Here is a 20,692-nt window from a genome sequence, read left to right as displayed (position 1 = left end):
GATGGGGATGTAAGGACCTCTGCTGTGTGCAAGGTCAGCCTACAAAAGTAACGAAATGTATGATTCCATAGTTTGAGTGAGTGGCTCAGGGTCTCACAAGAAGTCTGCGCTAGCACTGAGAGATGAGACCAGATTTCCAGAGTCAGACTCTATGCCCATGTAAGTCAATTTACACTACCAGAGAATTTGGCTCCCTGAGTCCCAGTCTCATGCCTTAACTGCAGGATTATCCTTCCTTCCTTACACTAGAAGTCTTGTAGTTGCTGTATCTAGTTAAACTGAAGCAGTGGCAGGAGCAGTGGGACATTTTAGGAAAACATCCAAGTGTGAACAAGGTCAAAGAGATTGAGTCAGTTGAACTAGCCTGTGGGAAGCACCAAGGGCATCCCTGTCTTCAAAGGGACAACGAGAAGATGTTTCATTTATTGATGATCTATGTATCCAACAGTATCAAACTAACAAAGATCTGAAAGACGCAGGCTAGCCAACTCACCATGAAATACACAAAGGAACAGGACTGCCATGTACCAGCTGTACAGGACCACTTCTGTCTAAGAGCTAGAGAGGCAAGGGGTCTTGTTGTCAGACTGGTTCAGTTCTCTGCTCGGATGTAGTGTGTGAATACACTAAATGTTGTGTTCTTTGCTTCTGTTGAGTAATCTGTATAATGGGAAAGACAACACAGCAGCTCTGCATATATAAACTGTCAGGGGAGCAAGGTCATCCCCATTATGTCAGGAAGCTACACCTATGGGACTGGTGCATACAACATTGGATCATCTTGGTAGCCCTACATCTTCCAAGTGCCCAGAATGATACAGCAGTTCACTTAAACAGAAAGAGCTCCATCAGTGACTAATGGGAATAGAAAGACTCAGTCTAGGTCAGGTATTCCTAAAATGGGAAATTCCCTCAGTAGACCTATTTGCTACCAATGTGAACACAAAGTTTCCAGTGTTCTGCTCCCAGGGAGGAGCAAGCCCAGGATCTCTGTCAGACACACTTCTAATTAGGTGGGGAAAGAACCTGTTCTAGACTTTCCCTCTGTTCTGTTAATCCCAAGTGTTCCAAGAAAGATTTTACAGGGCAGAGTTCAGGTAATATTGATAACTCCAGCTTGGAGGCATCAGTTCAGGTACTCTGACATGGTGCATGAATCAATCAGTCCACCTGTTCCACTTATAAACCTATAGGGCATCATCTCACACCAGCGTCTGAACCCCTTGCAGATCTTCATGGCTCTTGAAGCAAAGGCAGTAGATTTCGGAAAACATAAGGGCAGCAAAAATGACGTTCTAGTTATGCATCACTTAGTGGCCAAAGGGGACAGCTCTCTCTGAGTCTGTGAATGGGGGATTCTCTTGCTTGGAGGGCTGGAGATGCTGTTGCTTGATGTAAGTGAGAGGCATAGCTTCCTCGATTTACGTTTTAGGCATGAGAAGGCATGCTGTTTTTGTTTACTTTGTAACCCTTCTATTCTTGCTTGGTATGACTTAAATCTATGTTCTTTATTAACAAACTTAGTTTTACTATAAACCGTCTCAGTGCAATGTACTGACGTAAAGTGTGGGACCTTGGCTAAACTAACAGCCTAGTATGTGCACTGTCTCTTTGGAGACAGCAAGCTTACTAATTACTGAGAGTGCCCAGTGAGAGTGACTGGACACTGTAGAGATACATTTCTGGGGAACTCGGGTTCCCTGATTGTTAACCTACAAGGCAAGGTTAAAGCGTGCAGAGTCTCAAAGAGTGTGCTGGTGATTCAGACAGGCTGATGTGGAATGGAGCAATCTCACCGTTTAAGCCCCAGCAAAGCTCCCTCTTGCTAAGGCAGACAGGTAACCCAGTGGCTTACAGTTCTGGCTGCCCTGAACAGAGCATCACAGCATGTTTGATTGCGCCAAGTTTATCAGTCATTCCAGATCTCTCTATATAAATGATCTGTCCTTACCCTTGTTTATTACTCCACCAATCTTTGCTCGTAAAGTTTTTGTAAATGACACAAAGATTTTATGCTTCCACATCATTGATAAAAATATTGGAGAGTTGGCTGTGAACTGATTCCTGCAGAGTCCCAAACTGATGATTACTATTAACACTTATAATATGAGATCTATAATTTAGCCAGTTTTTAATCCATTGGATGAGGGCTATGTTGATTGTGCATAGTACAAATATTTTAGCATTTTTGTCCTGAGGAGAAACTCAGTGCAGCAGTTCTCCTAAGAGTAACCATAGAATTGGCAAGTTAACAGGGTAGTAGCCTTTCTACAGCCTTCCCCTTCTGCTCAAAACAGACTCAGCAGAGTTCAAGTGTCATCCTGTTTCAGTCCTTAGCTTTATGAGCACCAAAGTCTTCTGCAAATTAAGTGTTTGGTCTTGCAAAGACTTGTGCACCTGCTTAATGTTATGTTTGTGAGTAGACCCATTAATTTCAAGGGGACTACTCAGTGTATAAAGTTAAGCACATGTATATCTTGTAAGGAATTGGGACCTAAAAGAAATAACATTCTTGGCTGAGATATTCGTATTAGGTTATACCTGAGAAACTGTCAAAGAATTTCCAGAAAGCATGCTGAAAAGCTTCAACAAATTGTGTGTGGAACTATCTAGTTCTAGTGTAGTCTAACAAGGAAGAATATTACTGTCAAGGTTCCTTCCCTACTCTGAACTCTAGGGTACAGATGTGGGGACCTGCATGAAAACCTCCTAAGCTTACTTTTACCAGCTTAGGTTAAAACTTCCCCAAGGTACAAACTATTTTACCTTTTGCCCTTGGACTTTCGCTGCCACCACCAAACGTCTAACCATGTTTATTTTATTAGGAAAGAGCCCGTTTGGAAATGTCTTTCCCCACAAAATCCTCACCAAAACCTTGCACCCTCCTTCCTGGGGAAGGTTTGATAAAAATCCTCACCAATTTGTATAGGTGACCACAGACCCAAACCCTTGGATCTTAAGAACAATGAAAAAGCATTCAGTTTCTTAAAAAAGAAGAATTTTAACAGAAGAAAAAGTAAAAAGAATCACCTCTGTAAAATCAGGATGGTAAATACCTTACAGGGTAATTAGATTCAAAACATAGAGAATCCCTCTAGGCAAAACCTTAAGTTACAAAAAGACACAAAAACAGGAATATCCATTACATTCAGCACAGCTTATTTTCTCAGCCATTTAAAGAACACAGAATCTAACGCATATCTAGCTAGATTACTTACTAAATTCTAAGACTCCATTCCTGTTCTGTCCCCGGCCAAAGCATCACACAGACAGACCCAGACCCTTTGTTTCTCCCCCCCTCCAGCTTTGAAAGTATCTTGTCTCCTCATTGGTCATTGTGGTCAGGTGCCAGCGAGGTTATCCTAGCTTCTTGACCATTTGGAAACAAACATTTGGAAAGCCTTGGAAACAAGCAGGGAGAACTGGAGGTCCTGGTGATGTCAAGGAACTATGACGTGATCGGAATAACAGAGACTTGGTGGGATAACTCACTTGACTGGAGTACTGTCATGGATGGTTATAAACTGTTCAGGAAGGACAGGCAGGGCAGAAAAGGTGGGGGAGTAGCACTGTATGTAAGGGAGCAGTATGACTGCTCAGAGCTCCGGTATGAAACTGCAGAAAAACCTGAGTGTCTCTGGATTAAGTTTAGAAGTGTGTGCAACAAGAGTGATGTAGTGGTGGGAGTCTGCTATAGACCACCGGACCAGGGGGATGAGGTGGATGAGGCTTTCTTCCGGCAGCTCACAGAAGCTACTAGATCGCATGCCCTGATTCTCATGGGTGACTTTAATTTTCCTGATATCTGCTGGGAGAGCAATACAGCGGTGCATAGACAATCCAGGAAGTTTTTGGAAAGCGTAGGGGACAATTTCGTGGCGCAAGTGCTAGAGGAGCCAACTAGGGGGGCGCTTTTCTTGACCTGCTGCTCACAAACCAGGTAGAATTAGTGGGGGAAGCAAAAGTGGATGGGAATCTGGGAGGCAGTGACCATGAGTTGGTTGAGTTCAGGATCCTGACGCAGGGAAGAAAGGTAAGCAGCAGGATACGGACCCTGGACTTCAGGAAAGCAGACTTCGACTCCTTCAGGGAACGGATGGCCAGGATCCCCTGGGGGACTAACTTGAAGGGGAAAGGAGTCCAGGAGAGCTGGCTGTATTTCAAGGAATCCCTGTTGAGGTTACAGGGACAAACCATCCCGATGAGTCGAAAGAATAGTAAATATGGCAGGCGACCAGCTTGGCTTAATGGTGAAATCCTAGCGGATCTTAAACATAAAAAAGAAGCTTACAAGAAGTGGAAGGTTGGACATATGACCAGGGAAGAGTATAAAAATATTGCTCGGGCATGTAGGAATGTTATCAGGAGGGCCAAATCGCACCTGGAGCTGCAGCTAGCCAGAGATGTCAAGAGTAACAAGAAGGGTTTCTTCAGGTATGTTGGCAACAAGAAGAAAGCCAAGGAATGTGTGGGCCCCTTACTGAATGAGGGAGGCAACCTAGTGACAGAGGATATGGAAAAAGCTAATGTACTCAATGCTTTTTTTGCCTCTGTTTTCACTAACAAGGTCAGCTCCCAGACTGCTGCGCTGGGCATCACAAAATGGGGAAGAGATGGCCAGCCCTCTGTGGAGATAGAGGTGGTTAGGGACTATTTAGAAAAGCTGGATGTGCACAAGTCCATGGGGCCGGACGAGTTGCATCCGAGAGTGCTGAAGGAATTGGCGGCTGTGATTGCAGAGCCACTGGCCATTATCTTTGAAAACTCGTGGCGAACCGGGGAAGTCCCGGATGACTGGAAAAAGGCTAATGTAGTGCCAATCTTTAAAAAAGGGAAGAAGGAAGATCCTGGGAACTACAGGCCAGTCAGCCTCACCTCAGTCCCTGGAAAAATCATGGAGCAGGTCCTCAAAGAATCAATCCTGAAGCACTTGCATGAGAGGAAAGTGATCAGGAACAGCCAGCATGGATTCACCAAGGGAAGGTCATGCCTGACTAATCTAATCGCCTTTTATGGTGAGATTACTGGTTCTGTGGATGAAGGGAAAGCAGTGGATGTATTGTTTCTTGACTTTAGCAAAGCTTTTGACACGGTCTCCCATAGTATTCTTGTCAGCAAGTTAAGGAAGTATGGGCTGGATGAATGCACTATAAGGTGGGTAGAAAGCTGGCTAAATTGTCGGGCTCAACGGGTAGTGATCAATGGCTACATGTCTAGTTGGCAGCCGGTATCAAGTGGAGTGCCCCAAGGGTCGGTCCTGGGGCCGGTTTTATTCAATATCTTCATAAATGATCTGGAGGATGGTGTGGATTGCACTCTCAGCAAATTTGTGGATGATACTAAACTGGGAGGAGTGGTAGATACGCTGGAGGGGAGGGATAGGATACAGAAGGACCTAGACCAATTGGAAGATTGGGCCAAAAGGAATCTGATGAGGTTCAATAAGGATAAGTGCAGGGTCCTGCACTTAGGACGGAAGAACCCAATGCACAGCTACAGACTAGGGACCGAATGGCTAGGCAGCAGTTCTGCGGAAAAGGACCTAGGGGTGACAGTGGACGAGAAGCTGGATATGAGTCAGCAGTGTGCCCTTGTTGCCAAGAAGGCCAATGGCATTTTGGGATGTATAAGTAGGGGCATAGCGAGCAGATCGAGGGACGTGATCGTTCCCCTCTATTCGACATTGGTGAGGCCTCATCTGGAGTACTGTGTCCAGTTTTGGGCCCCACACTTCAAGAAGGATGTGGATAAATTGGAGAGAGTCCAGTGAAGGGCAACAAAAATGATTAGGGGACTGGAACACATGACTTATGAGGAGAGGCTGAGGGAGCTGGGATTGTTTAGCCTGCAGAAGAGAAGAATGAGGGGGGATTTGATAGCTGCTTTCAAGTACCTGAAAGGGGGTTCCAAAGAGGATGGGTCTAGACTGTTCTCAATGGTAGCAGATGACAGAACGAGGAGTAATGGTCTCAAGTTGCAGTGGGGGAGGTTTAGATTGGATATTAGGAAAAACTTTTTCACTAAGAGGGTGATGAAACACTGGAATGCGTTACCTAGGGAGGTGGTAGAATCTCCTTCCTTAGAGGTTTTTAAGGTCAGGCTTGACAAAGCCCTGGCTGGGATGATTTAACTGGGAATTGGTCCTGCTTTGAGCAGGGGGTTGGACTAGATGACCTTCTGGGGTCCCTTCCAACCCTGATATTCTATGATTCTATGATTTGCAGGTGAAAGGGTTTTTCCTCTGGCCAGAAGGGATTTTAAAGGTGTTTACCCTTCCCTTTATATTTATGACAATTCCATAGTTAGTTTCCTAAGTTCCTGACACAGTTGTATTATGGTGATCATGTATCTTTTCTTCAGGACTTGCCATATGAAAAGGTCAGTATCTGGTAACAGATTTTCTTTATAAATGTTATAATTCTCAACTATTTTTATACCCTTTTCCTTCTTTCCTTCCACCTCTCGATAAGCATACTGCCAGCTTCTGCATCTACCTCTCTGCATGACATTGAAATATTGTGTGCTCCGAAACACATGATACAGTTTTTCTCAAGCCCCTTCCCAAAGAGATGACAAACTAAGTCATAGCCACTTCTCTCCAGCGTGGGCAACTGCTGATGAGCATAACTGTGCAGTCCTAGTTTGAGGGTGTGCCCCAATTGTCAATATTAGGACCAATATTTTATTAATTGTTCGTTCTTCATAACAAACAATACTCCATGTATTGTACTATGTCATTCAGGAAGCCTGGATCCAAGCAGCACATTATCTGTATAGCACACAGTACACACTGTGATTAAATATGACATATTCTTATCCTCTAGCCACGCCCACCAACAGACCTGGGTTTCAATTTTGATGCCAATAAACAACAAAGACAGCTGATAGCCGAACTGGAAAACAAAAACAGGTAAGACATGTAGAGCTGTTTAGTGGGGAGTGTGTGGAGACAGAACATTTACTTGCAGGCTTACTTAATTATTTCTAGCATTTTGTTATTTAAACTGAGTTTCATAGGTTCCCTTGTTGAATGGTGCACCTGTTTTATTAGTGCAATTAGTTTCTGTTGTTAATTACCTCTGACAATCACATTTTTTCTTGAGATGTCTAAATATGGACATGGTGGCCTGCCTTTAGGACCTCCCCCCACTCCCCAAGTTTGAAAAAAGTGGCCCATCTTAGGTCAGAATTTGATGCCAAATACTTTGTGCTGTTCATTGCCCTAAGATGGGGGTTCCTGATAACTACAGTGGGAGCTAGACACATACCTCAGAGGCTCCCAAGTTCAAACATTTTGGTCAAGTTGACAGTCTCCCTTATGTCCTGTGTTCCTGAGAACCCTTGAGGCTCCAAGAAATCACTTAACTGTCTTATTCATTGGGCACCAGCAGTGTGCCCAGCATGGTACACACCTTAAAGCAGTTGCAGTCGCTGTCCCAATGATCTTGTAATTTAGAACCCACATTTTGTAGAATAAACCAATCAGAAAATAGCAGTATAATAAATTAGGTGCCAGCTGGTGTGGGAAAGGGGGCATTTTGAAAGGCTTCATGGAGGAAATGTGATTTGAGAAAAGGGAGGATTTCTCCTCTATTGGACAGCTTGTAGAGTTTGGAATGAATCTTAAAGAGCAGACTTGTGACCGGGGAAACTCCCTTCTCATGAGCACCTCCTTTGTTTGGGTGTAAGTATGCACTCTCTCTCTTTCTGCTCCTGGCGCCCCACATTGGCTGTTAACCTCATCAGGTGTGTGTCAGTGGCCCAGTCCTCCAACCAAGTCACACACAGTCAATATGCACTAACACACCCCTTCTGGGGTAAAAGGTCAAACAGGGTCTGTCACTGTGCCCTCATTGGTATCTCCCCCTGTGTGTCTGGGCTCAGTTCTCAGCCCTATCTGAGCTAGCTTTAAGACCATTCCTGCCCTGATATGGAGCAGCGCCCCCCAGGGCTTTTTCCCTGGAGAATACTTTTTGCCTTATCAATTCTTCTCACCCAAACTCTCCAGCCAGGTTACTCCTTCAAGTTCAGTCCCCTTCCCAGGGTAACAGAGTTCAACAAATGGTTGGCCCTCTGCAGGGTCTTCAGCACCATCCTAGAGCTCTTTAAATTCTAGCCCTGTGCTTGGGCTTTTACATGAAACTTGTCCCCTTCTTTAGGCTTCAGACACTCTTCCAATGGCCAGTGAGGGGACCCAGACCCACCCACTACTCCGGGTCCCAACCCAGGGACCCAACAAATAGCAGCCAGGTGCAGCTTCCTTTAATAGCTACTGCTGTTATATCCTGGGCCGCTTCCCACATAGCCCCTTCCTCTTCACCTTTACCTCAGGGCCGAAGGTCTCCACTCCTCTCCTTCCTCATTGAATGTCAATGCCACCAGAATCCATCTTCTGGTTCTCCCTTGAGCTCTAGCAAGGAGCACCCTTCCTTGCTCCTCTGGCCCCAGCCCGGAACTGACCTGCTCAGCCCCTGTACCTCGTTTTATCTGAGCCTGCTTGCTCTGATTGGCTTCTCCCCTGAAGCCTTTCTAGGCAAGCCTGAAGGACCAAGCTTCGCTGCTCCTTTTCTGGAGCAGAGTGTCGTAGGACCACAATGCCTCCAGCATGAGGCCTCAAAGGGCCTGCGCTACACCCCATGACAAGACCAAATACAGCAGATAAACTAAACTGTAGGCTCAGTGCTCCTCTGAAGTCAGGCAGAGAAGGTGGTTCAACAATTTTTTTAAAAATGAAGATTAAAGAATAAATTTTCCATCTCAATTAAACGAAAGAGGGATTTAATTTACATTTTAATAAGTGACTTCTTTGCAGTTACCAATATATTTTCTGACCTCCAGCTGTACAGGGTACGACAGCAGTTTAGAATATACACTGTGCAGTTGGGGATGCTAGTTAATTACATTCCCTTTGTGAGCCCTCATGACAAGTTTATCTCCATTACTGTGAGCTTCTGTGGCCAGGAGCTGTTGTTTTTCACATTCCTGCTGACCTACCAGAAAACCTTGTGAAGATGATTTTGAAATTACCCACTGTCACCACTGCAGCTTATGCTGGCTTGGCATCTCTGAAACATTTCCTGCAGCAGGAGCAAATAGATCAACACGCTTTGACTAAAAATACCACTCTTCCCCCTTTAAAACAGAGCTGTTCTATTGGCCCCTATTGTAGGAACGACATTGCTGGCATATGGAGAAGTGGTGACATTGTTTAATTTCAGACTCATCATCTTTTTGGTAATAGATCTACCAACTAGTCTTGTGGCAATGTTTAGGTCTCCACTACACACCGCTTCTGGATTTCAGCCTACACCATTCACACGTGAAAGGGAATTAACGGCACTTACTGCTGCTGCAGAGCTGGGCAGAAAGCTCATCTGAAGCTTTTGTCTAGGATTTGAAAACACAGTATGAACTGTTGCCTTGTTTCGTGTGCGATCTCCTTGTCTCCTTATTTCAACAGAGAGATACTGCAAGAAATTCAGCGCCTCAGACTGGAGCATGAACAAGCCTCCCAGCCAACCCCAGAGAAAGCTCAGCAGAACCCAACTTTGCTGGCAGAACTCAGGCTTCTACGGTAAAAAAAAAATAAATCTAAAACTTTTATGCATGTGACATATTAACCCTTCAGCCATGTGTGGTCTGCTCTCCAGGATGGATGATCCTATCTGGTACTGAGAACACAGTATTACTGGTAAATCTACGAGAACTCTCAGGAGCCATTTTAAATCTTTCTGCTGGTGATTGTTGAAAGCTAGCAGTTATATAAAACTATGTGACTTTCATAAAGTGGATTTAAAAGTAAATAGAAACATCACTTGAAGTGTATTCTTGCTTTAGATAAATAAGAAAGTTATTTGTAAGGAGGCCAGTAGAATTGGGACCATCTGCTTATTATTTACTGGACAAGTGAATGGAACAGAAGAGCAATGTCAGTGATTTGATTAGTCAGTGGGGTTTTGAAAGCACTTATCTGCAAACATTCAACCACATCTCCAGAGTTGAGGAGCAATCTTCGAACTCCTTTGATTATGTTTGCATTTTGAAGTGACAAGGGAAGACTTTTCAGTATTAGCAATAAAGTATGTCATTGTCTGTGTAATCACAAGGTTGAATTCTCTGGCTGCTTTTTATTGCATCTTCTTTTGCTAGTTAGTTCTCAGTTCAGCCTTCAAAAAACACCATATGAAACCTAATGCACATCCTGAAATTTAAGCTCTTGACAGCTACAGCCCTTTGAGAACTGCATTATGATAGGATTGCAAGGGAAGCCGTGCTGTATGTTCGCGTGCGTTCTGTGCATGTTGAGGAGTTCTCCCTAAGGCACAGTGCCACTGGAGTGGGGCAGCTCTGCTCCATGCCCAGGAGAGGGCAATTCCTATAGGCAAGACTGTAAGAAAGTCGTGATTTTTTGGTTCAGAAGCCACAGTTTGTAAAAATTCCAGTTTTGGTGTGGGGTCAAATTTGAGTGCACTGGAGAGGCGGCCAGGCAAAATTTGGGTGAGTGAAATTGCAACCCCACAAATAGGTAACGTTGTGACCTGGCGCACAGGGTCACAATGCCACTCAAATTTGCAACAACTATAAAAAGTTGCAATGTGTGTTAAAAGTTTGTTTCCACAACAATATTGCAGCCCACGATTTTCGTACAGCCTTACCTATAAGACATTATCCAACCCGCTACTACAACATTAAAGGCTCTCAACATATTTATTAGCTTTTTGTATAGAAGCAGCTCAGCCCCATCGGTACTTCTCAGTGCATTGCTGACCAATATTTCCTTTGTCTCATCTGCTGGTAACATCTCAAGAGCACAAGTTCTCAAAATGTGGGCTAGAGACTCCCGGGGGGCTTGGACACAACAGTGGACTCTGTGTTTCCAAGACTGAGCTCAGTGCAGATGAGGGAACATGTAAATGTGGGGTTTTGCTTCCTGTGCCTTAGACTGACCCCCAATTATGCCCATTCATGCTCTCTGAAGCAGAAAGGGAGGGACTAGTGCACCACCAAGATGCTGATTTCTGCTACTCTCCCTCAACTTTCCATTGAAGATCAGGAGAGTGGGGAGCCAGGAACTGGGCTGCACTGATGTCAATCCCAGGAGTGCTGATTGCGCTCTTTCAGAAGATGCCAGAACTAGAGGTACTTCGAATTGCATGGAGAGAAGGCTGGAGTGGACTGGTGCGATCCAGATTAAAGAAAGCTGGGGCTGCTAGGTATCCCCATTCCCCACCCCCACCCCCCGGTTAACATTTTCCCCTGCTAATTACTTAATATTTTATAGACTGATCAGAAGCTCTGACTAAGCAATTTAAATTTAATATAAAATCACTGCTGATAAAATTTGCAGATGACAATGATTGACAGCGCGGTAAATAATAATGAGGACAGAGCAATCATACATAGTGGTCTGGATCACTTTAACCAGGGCCCATTTGAACAAAATGTGTTTTAATCCATCAGAGTACAAGGTCATACCTCTAGGAATAAGGAATACTGGCCGTATTTCCAGAATTCGAGACTGTCCTGAAAGCAGTGACTATGAAAAGGATTTAAGAGTCATAGTGGACAAGTTACTGAACATGAGCTCTGGACCTAGTGTGAATCTGTGGCAAAAGGGCGAATGTGACCCTTGAATGGATAAACTGGAGTGTAGTGAATAGGCGTAGGAGATGATTTTTCTTCTGCATATGACACTGGTGAGACCAATACTGCATACAGTTCTGGTGACCACATTTTTACAAAGATATTGAAAATTGGAGCAAGAGCAGATAAGTCACCAAAATTATTTGAGGTCTGTGAAATTGCCTTACAGTGAGAGATTTAAGCTAAGCGGGCTGAGCTCCTTATCAAAAAGATTGAGAGGTGACTATGTTGCGTAAGTACCTTCAGGACAAAATACCAGGTACTAAAGGGTTCTTGGGAAAGACATAATGAGAACCACTGTCAGGAAGTTGAATCTAAACAAATTCAAATGAGAAATGAGGCACATTTTTTTAACATTGAGGGTGATTAACCATTGGAACAAACTACCAAGGGAAGTGGTGGATTCTCCATCTCTTAATGTCTTTAAATCAAGACTGGATGCCTTCCTGAAAGATGCTTAGTCAAACGCAAGTTATTTGGCTTTATACAGGGCTAACTGGGTGAAACTCTCACACCTATGATATATAGAAGGTCAAACTAGATGATCTAATGATCCCTTCTGACCTTAAAATCTATGAACGACTCTTGGAAGTCAGAGAGTTTCAGGCAGCATTCAGATATTTTAAGGCCAGACTGGGCCATCATGATTATGTAGTCTGACTTCCTGCATAACACAGGCTAGAGCAGTGGTGGGCAACCTGCAGCCCATAGGCCACACGCAGCCCATCAGGGTAATCCGCTGGCAGGCCACAAGACAATTTGTTTACAGTGACCGTCCACCGGCATGGCTGCCCGCAGCTCCCAGTGGCCACGGTTCACCGTTCCCGACTTATGAAAGCTGCAGGAAGCAACACAGGCCACAAGGACATGCTGGCGACCACTTCCCGCAGCTCCCATTGGCTGGGAATGGCAAACCGCGGCCACTGGGAGCTGCAGGGGGCCGTGCCTGCGGACGGTCACTGTAAACAAACTGTCTCATGGCCTGCAGGTGGATTACCCGGACGGGCCGTAGGTTGCCCACCACTGGGCTAGAACATTTTACCAAGTAATTTTTGTGTTAAGCCCATAACTTCTGGTTGAGCTAGAGTATACATTTTAGAAAGACATAATCTTACTTTAAAGATTTCAAGTCATGGACAATTCATCCGGTTGCTTGGTAAGTTGTTAATGAAATGTAATGACTAATAATTAACATCAGTATTAAAAAATTACACCTTATTTTTATCATTAATTTGACTAGCTTCAGCTTCCAGCCATTGGATCTCATTATGCCTTTGTCTTTTAGATTAAAGAGCTCTCTACTGTCAAAAATCTTCTCTCCATGTTGTTATGGTGATCCAGTCACCTCTAACCAGCAGAGCAAGACGTCCATTCTGTTATATAATCTTGGTACTTTTATGGTTTGAATAAATACATACTATACTCCACCCTTCTATTTACCATAGTAACTGCAAACAATACTCAGTAGATCCATTTGGTTTTGAGATGATGACGTTTCTTTTCCAAGTCATTGCTATCACATTTTTCACTTCTAAAATGAGTTGGTTACGAAGATCCTTGTAATGATTCATCCATAGGTATAGATTCACGAGGAAAATTTCCAGATTCAAAGGAAGGTCAAAGCCTGTGATATAATTTATCCTGTCTTTAACCTTAGACCTGACATTATTGTATGGATGAAACCACAGAAATAAATGAGTAATCCCCTCCTGTTATCGTTTTTTTCTGCAGTTATTGTACTATTTGTTCATGGTTTCAAATAATGCAGCATGACTTTCTTCGCATATAAGATATTGAGCTTTTTGACATGTGATGCTAATTTGATTCTAGGTTCCCGACTGTAGGAAACTTAATTCTCTTTGAAAATTCAAACAAACAAACACTAAGCCACTTTTCTTTCAAATCTGTTAAACATAGGACTTTCATTCTAGCAGGCTTTAGAATGGAATAATTTTCAATACCCAGAAAGGAAAAATTCCCTTCTGTACCTGCAGATTGGCTTGTGTTGTGTTGCACTTTACACAGGTTCTATTGCAGAAAATGCTTCACAAGTTGTATGTCAGATTACTGGATAGAAGCAGCTCTGTAAATTCTCAGTTCAAGTTAATGGCATTCCATTGTCTCTTCCTTCCAGCACTCTGCACTCTGTTTTCATTTTTTTGGTGGTTCAGTCTGACTTGTCTTAAAGATCTGCTGGATGCCTGGGTCTGACAGCATCATTAAAAGGATGCTGGCTTTCTTTTCAAATTGCATTGGTTTAAAAAAAGTGCTTCCCACCATTATAATTCTGACTTTGGGTGTCTGTATTTCATAGTGAAAAATTTGATTGTTGCATGCCATGTTACAATAGGAGTCGTGGTTAGCGTGTTACGTTTTGCTCTGATTTTGTTAACTTTAAGGGGGAGTACTAAACAAAGTGAAATATAACAATGCGGTATATATGCCAATCAGCCAGCTCTGAATTTCCCTACGTGCCCCAGAAACAGCCAGAATTTCTTTTGACACTTTCTTCCATGTAACTTGAATAGGCAGAGAAAGGATGAACTAGAACAGAGAATGTCTGCACTTCAAGAGAGCAGAAGGGAACTGATGGTGCAGCTTGAAGGGCTAATGAAACTGCTCAAGGTAAACACCTTTGTCTCAGACCTTCCTCCCTTGCATGTGCCCGAGCTTTGCTCTCACTAGACTCCTACATTGCTGGTGTCGTTACTTCCCTCAGTGATCATGTACAGATAATCTTGTAAACAACAGTAAAAAGCCACTTCCATTTCGGCTCTGCATATTGGGAAGGATGGTTAATGTGCGACTAGGTCCACATGCTGCTTCTTGTGTTAAAGTTGTTGAACACTCACAGGCTTTGGGAGGTATGGGAAAGGGAGGATAGATTTGTTAATTGACTAACCAGTCAGCCTATGGTCTGTACTGTCCCAATGTAATCATGGAATGCTCCAGGCTTAGCCTGAAAACAGTTTGGAAGCTACAGCTACTATGTTGCAGAATGTGGCTTCCTGCCTGGCTGGCAGTCTGAGCCAAAAAGAAAGTGTTACACTAATTCTCCATAGCCTGCACTATATCCTGTTTGCTTTAGAGTGTGATTCAGGGTGTTGGGTCTGATCTGTAATACGCTTCATTGTTCTGAGTCTGGGCTATCTGAAGGTCTAGCATTCTTCCTATGAGCCACGTCTACAGTTGACATCTGCCTGGACATTAAGTTCACCCTATTGTAGAGGAGGGTTAGTTAGTGAATGTTTATAAAGGGCTTTGACGATAAAAGGTTCTAAGTATGAAATCACAGTCTGGGATTGTGACCCTTTTAATACAGATATGCATATTAAGCTCATTATGAGAAGGATCACCAAAAATGATGAATGGTGTGGAACAGCTTCCATATGAGGAGAGAACAAAAAGCCTGGAACTGTTCAGCTTAGACAAGATATAACTATGGGGGAATATGATAGAGGTCTATAAAATCATTCATGGGGTAGAGAAAGTGAATAGGAAAGTGTTATTTACCCCTTCACATATTGTAAGAACCAGAGGTCACCTAGTTTTAAACCAGACGTCTATTAATTTCACTAACATAAGGACAGGTTTCAGAGTAACAGCTGTGTTAATCTGTCTCCGCAAAAAGAAAAGGAGTACTTGTGGCACCTTAGAGACTAACAAATTTATTTGAGCATAAGCTTTCGTGAGCTGCAGCTCACTTCATCAGATGCATGCAGTGGAAAATACAGTGGGAAGATTTATATACACAGAGAACATGAAACAATGGGTGTTACCATACAGACTGTAACAAGAGTGATCGGGTAAGGTGAGCTATTACCAGCAGGAGAGCAGGGGGGAAAAAACCTTTTGTAGTGATAATCAAGGTGGGCCATTTCCAGCAGTTGACAACGTATGAGGAACAGTGCGGGGGGAATAAACATGGGGAAATAGTTTTACTTTGTGTAATGACACATCCACTCCCAGTCTTTATTCAAGCCTAAGTTAATTGTATCCAGTTTGCAAATTAATTCCAATTCAGCAGTCTCTCATTGGAGTTTATTTTTGAAGTTTGTTTTTTTTTGAAGAATTGCCAATTTTAGGTCTGTAATTGAGTGACCAAAGAGATTGAAGTGTTCTCCAACTAGTTTTTGAACGTTATACTTCTTGGTGTCTGATTTGTGTCCATTTATTCTTTTACGTAGAGACTGTCCAGTCTGACCAATGTACATGGCAGAGGGGCATTGCTGGCACATGATGGCATAGATCACATTGGTTGATGTGCAGGTGAAAGAGCCTCTGATAGTGTGGCTGCTGTGATTAGGCCCTATGATGGTGTCCCCTGAATAGATATGTGGATACAGTTGGCAATGGGCTTTGTTGCAAGGATAGGTTCCTGGGTTAGTGGTTCTTGTGGTTTGTGGTTGCTGGTGAGTATTTGCTTCAGATTGGGGGGCTGTCTGTAAGCAAGGACTGGCCTGTCTGCCAAGATCTGTGAGAGTGATGGGTCGTCCTTCAGGATAGGTTGTAGATCCTTGATGATGCGTTGGAGAGGTTTTAGTTGGGGGCTGAAGGTGATGGCTAGTGGCGTTCTGTTATTTTCTTTGTTGGGCCTGTCCTGTAGTAGGTGACTTCTGGGTACTCTTCTGGCTCTGTCAATCTGTTTCTTCACTTCAGCAGGTGGGTATTATAGTTGTAAGAATGCTTGATAGAGATCTTGTAGGTGTTTGTCTCTGTCTGTGGGGTTGGAGCAAATGCGGTTGTATCGTAGAGCTTGGCTGTAGACAATGGATCGTGTGGTGTGGTCTGGATGAAAGCTGGAGGCATGTAGGTAGGAATAGCGGTCAGTAGGTTTCCGGTATAGGGTGGTGTTTATGTGACCATCGCTTATTAGCACCGTAGTGTCCAGGAAGTGGATCTCTCATGTGGACTGGTCCAGCTGAGGTTGATGGTGGGATGGAAATTGTTGAAATCTTTGCTCACTCGATTACAGACCTAAAAGTGGCAATTCTTCAACAAAAAAACTTCAAAAACAGACTCCAACGAGAGACTGCTGAATTGGAATTAATTTGCAAACTGGATACAATTAACTTAGGCTTGAATAAAGACTGGGAGTGGATAGGTCATTACACAAAGTAAAACTATTTCCCCATGTTTATTTCCTCCCCCCTTCCCAACCCCGCCCCCCCCCCCCCGGCTATTCTTCAGACGTTCTTGTCAACTGCTGGAAATGGCCCACCTTGATTAGCACTACAAAAGGTCCCCGTCCCCCCACTCTCCTGCTGGTAATAGCTCACCTTAAGTGATCACTCTGGTTACAGTCTGTATGGTAACACCCATTGTTTCATGTTCTCTGTGTATATAAAATCTCTCCACTGTATTTTCCACTGAATGCATCCGATGAAGTGAGCTGTAGCTCATGAAAGTTTATGCCCAGATAAATTGGTTAGTCTCTAAGGTGCCACAAGTCCTCCTGTTCTTTCTGCGGACATAAGGAAGTACTTTGTTGCAAGATGCACAGTCGGCCTGTGGAAACTTGTTGCCTGGGGATGTTGTGAAAGCCAAAAATATAGCTGGGTTCAGAAAAGAATTAGGAAAGTTAGTGAAGGACAAGGCCACCCCGCCATATTAGCCAAGATGGCCTGGGGCGCAACCCCACGCTCTGTGTGTCCCTAAGCCTCTGACTGCCAGAAGCAGGGACTGGATGACAGAGGATGGATCAGCCGATAATTACCCTGTTCTTCTTCGAGTGCTGTCCCTTTGGGTGCTCCATTTTAGGTGTTCGTGAGCCCCTGCCCTCATACTCGGAGACTTTTGGTAGCAGAGCCCCGTTGGGTCACACATGCGTGGTCCCTGTCTTGTGCTGCTTCAGGCAGATACCTGATGCTGTGCGACCAGCCCCCGCTCAGTTCCTTCTCTTCCGCTCTTGGCTAGGAGTCAGGGGCCTTGCTACTTAGTAGTTAATTAGTTTAACAGTTAGTTACTTAGTTTCCTCATTAGCAGCTATTTACATTGTTTCCCTTTTTCTTTTATCCCCCTCACCTAGTTCAGAAAAAAACAAAACTTTTTCCTTTAATTTTCCTTTTGAGCTACTGGCTGGGGAGAAGTTTCAGTTGAACTTCCGCATACACAGCCTCTGTGAGGGTGAAAGCCCCGTCTTACAGGAATGCCTGGTTTCCCGGGCTTTAAACGCTGTCTCAACGGCAAGCTTGCTACACCTGTCTCAGACGGCCACGATCAGTGTGTTCGCTGCCTCAAGCTCACCGCCAGGACAGGAAGAGCTAGAGATTTGCAGTTAAAGCTCCTCCTTATGGAGAAGTCTCTCAGACCTGCATCTGAGCCCGGAGCCCAGACCCCTCCTGATCAAACTTCACCAGCCACGGCTTCTGACAGGCGTCCCACCTCAACCCGTGGGTCTGAGCAACCCGCCAAAAAACTGTCAGAAAGGCAGGCACCTGTGTCCCCCACTCAGGAATCGGCCAAGAAGTGGCGTTCCGCGAGTGGACACTCGGCACCGGCACCGACTGCACTATCAGCTTGGTAGCCGACCCAGTAGGACCACCCGGCACTAGAGCCAGGGACTCTAAAAGAGCCGGCTCCAACCGAGGCACTAAGGGGAAATCTAAACCCCATGCCCTGGCACCACCAATACCAAAGCCGCGACCCACGCACAGCAGCACGGGACAGAGGGCAGCTCCTTCAAAGGCATGCTCGGTGCGCACAGCAGCACAGCCTTCAGTGCCAGCCTATACACAGCAGCTCCCGGCACTGACAATGATACCGCCTCAGGGGCCAATCAAACAGCCATCGCAGCAGTTTCTCAGACACAAGGGTCTCTTAGTCGGCTCTGCCCCTGACTCCCCTATCATCGGCACCAACGTGAACATGTCAGGCTCGGCACCGAGTCTCCCTCCGCAATCTCCTCTCTACCGTGAACCGACTCACTCAGGACCTCCTCAGGGGACATATTACACTGATCCCAAGTATTTTCAATGGTACGGCCAGCCCTGGGGGCCCCCCAGTGGGCATACTGGAACCTGAGGATGGCATACCCCACACAACAGTGATTGCCTGCCACATCCAGTCCTGGCACACAGCAGTCACCTGCAACTTCGGTGCCTGGACCTTTGATGGCAGCAGGGGAACCGGGGGAAGATGAAGAAGAACCCCCGATCCTGGAAGGGGCACCACCTACCCATTTACCATCACTGTCCACAGATGACACCATTATGCCTCTTCCCCATAATATAGGGGACGATTTCAGACTATTCCAGGATCTATTTAAAAGGGTGGCTAGCTCCCTGGACATCTCTCTTGAGGAGGTCCAAGTGACACAACACAAACTAGTTGACATTTTGCATACATCTGCTTCATCCAAAATCACTTTGCCCATGAACGATGATGCTCTTATGGACCCTGTCAAAACCATTTGGCAGACCCCTGCAACTGCTCCTCCAACCTGCAAGAGGTCTGACAAAAAATATTATGTACCAGCTAAGGGCACAGACGTCCTCTTTTCACATCCAGCACCCAATTCCCTAGTGGTTGATGCAGTCCAGGAACGGGGTAGGCAACAGCCCAAAACCACACCTCACAACAAAGAGTGGAAAAGACTTGATCTTTTCGGCCGCAAGGCTTATTCCTTGGCTACACTACTCCTCCGCATAGCCAACTACCAGGCATTGCTGGCAAAATATGACTATATTAACTACACAAAAATGTCTGAATTGACTGATTTTATTTCCGAGGACAAGAGAGAACAATTCACAGCGCTTGTATCAGAAGGACAACTCATCTCCAAAACAGCCCTGCAAGCCGCACTTGATTCTGCGGACACAGCTGCAAGATCAGTTGCGATGGCTGTCATGATGAGAGGGCCTCATGGCTCCATCTCTCCAGCTTTCCTAAGGAGGCTCAATCCACAGATGAGGATTTGCCATTTGAAGGTCCCAAACTCTTCACCAAAAAAACAGATGACTCTCTCCACTTGCTCAAGGATTCACAAGTGACACTCCAATCCTTGGGAATCTATACACCCAAACCCAAGAAAAAATAGAGAAATTATTATGTACCCCAATGCTACCGCCAGACCATATATTCTCAACAACAACAACATGATTTGAGTCATAAGCCCGCAAACACAGGTCCCCAAGGGGATGCCAATCTACTTTTTCACTAGCTGCATCCCAACCATCAACCTCCAAACAACAAATTTGAATCCATGGTTGAGGGCACGAGAACCCCAGGCCTATCTGTGCTGGTGACACCATCTCTCTCCCAACCATTCAGAGATCGTCTACTTCCAGTTTATCCAATCTGGAAGACCATCACATCTGACAAATTGGTGCTAGAAATCATACAAACTGGTTACTCCCTCCCCACCTTTTTTTTTTCCAAACCCCTACCTGTGCTCCCTCCCTGTCCCTCTTCAGGGACCCTTCTCACGAGTCTCTACTGCTCAAGGGGGTAAGCCACCTCATACAGCTAAGAGCAGTAGAACCCGTTCCAACAGAACACAGAGGGAGAGGATTTTACTTCCACTATTTTTTCACAAAGAAAAAGTCTGTTGGAAGGAGACCAATTCTCGATCTATGATGATTCAACAAGTTTGTCAAAACACAACGATTCAAGATGGTCACACTAGGCACCATAATCCCAGCTCTAGAAAGAGGGGATTGGTTCTCGGGCCTCTACCTGAGGAATGCGTATTTTCATGTAACGATACATCCCTCTCATCGCAGGTTTTACCGTTGGACAGGACCACTTCCAATACAAGGTCCTTCCCTTCGGCCTCTCTACTGCCCCTCGAGTGTTTTCGAAGGTACTGGCTGTGGTTGCAGCATACCTGCGCAGAAATGCAATTTTGATATTCCCATACTTGGACGACTGCCTGCTAAAAGCGTCAACACAGCTGGCAGCAATACAAGCCACCGAACAGATGGTAACCCTCTTCATGAGATTGGGCCTCCAAATAAATACTGAAAAGTCCACCCTAACTCCAGTGCACGAGTTGGAGTTCATTGGGGCCCATCTCAATTCTACCGAGGCCATAGCCTCTCTACCAAGG

General features: G+C 44.8%; 1 protein-coding gene across 3 annotated transcripts in view; it reads left to right on the top strand.

Moving 5' to 3' along the window:
• DTNB (dystrobrevin beta) overlaps positions 1–20,692 on the top strand; it is a 397,289-nt gene that overhangs the window by 286,832 nt on the left and 89,765 nt on the right. For all 3 annotated transcript variants that reach the window (XM_084624543.1, XM_084624545.1, XM_084624544.1), the window contains exons 13-15: positions 6,825–6,910; positions 9,461–9,574; positions 14,172–14,268. In XM_084624543.1, coding sequence (XP_084480669.1) covers positions 6,825–6,910; positions 9,461–9,574; positions 14,172–14,268 — 297 coding nt within the window. The remainder of the gene's footprint in view (positions 1–6,824; positions 6,911–9,460; positions 9,575–14,171; positions 14,269–20,692) is intronic.

The sequence above is a fragment of the Lepidochelys olivacea genome (assembly GCF_965140295.1).
Source record: "Lepidochelys olivacea isolate rLepOli2 genome assembly, chromosome: 3".
Taxonomy (NCBI): Eukaryota; Metazoa; Chordata; order Testudines; family Cheloniidae; genus Lepidochelys; species Lepidochelys olivacea.
The sequence above is the reverse complement of the archived record's forward strand: the minus strand, read 5'-3'. Positions and strand labels throughout refer to the sequence as shown.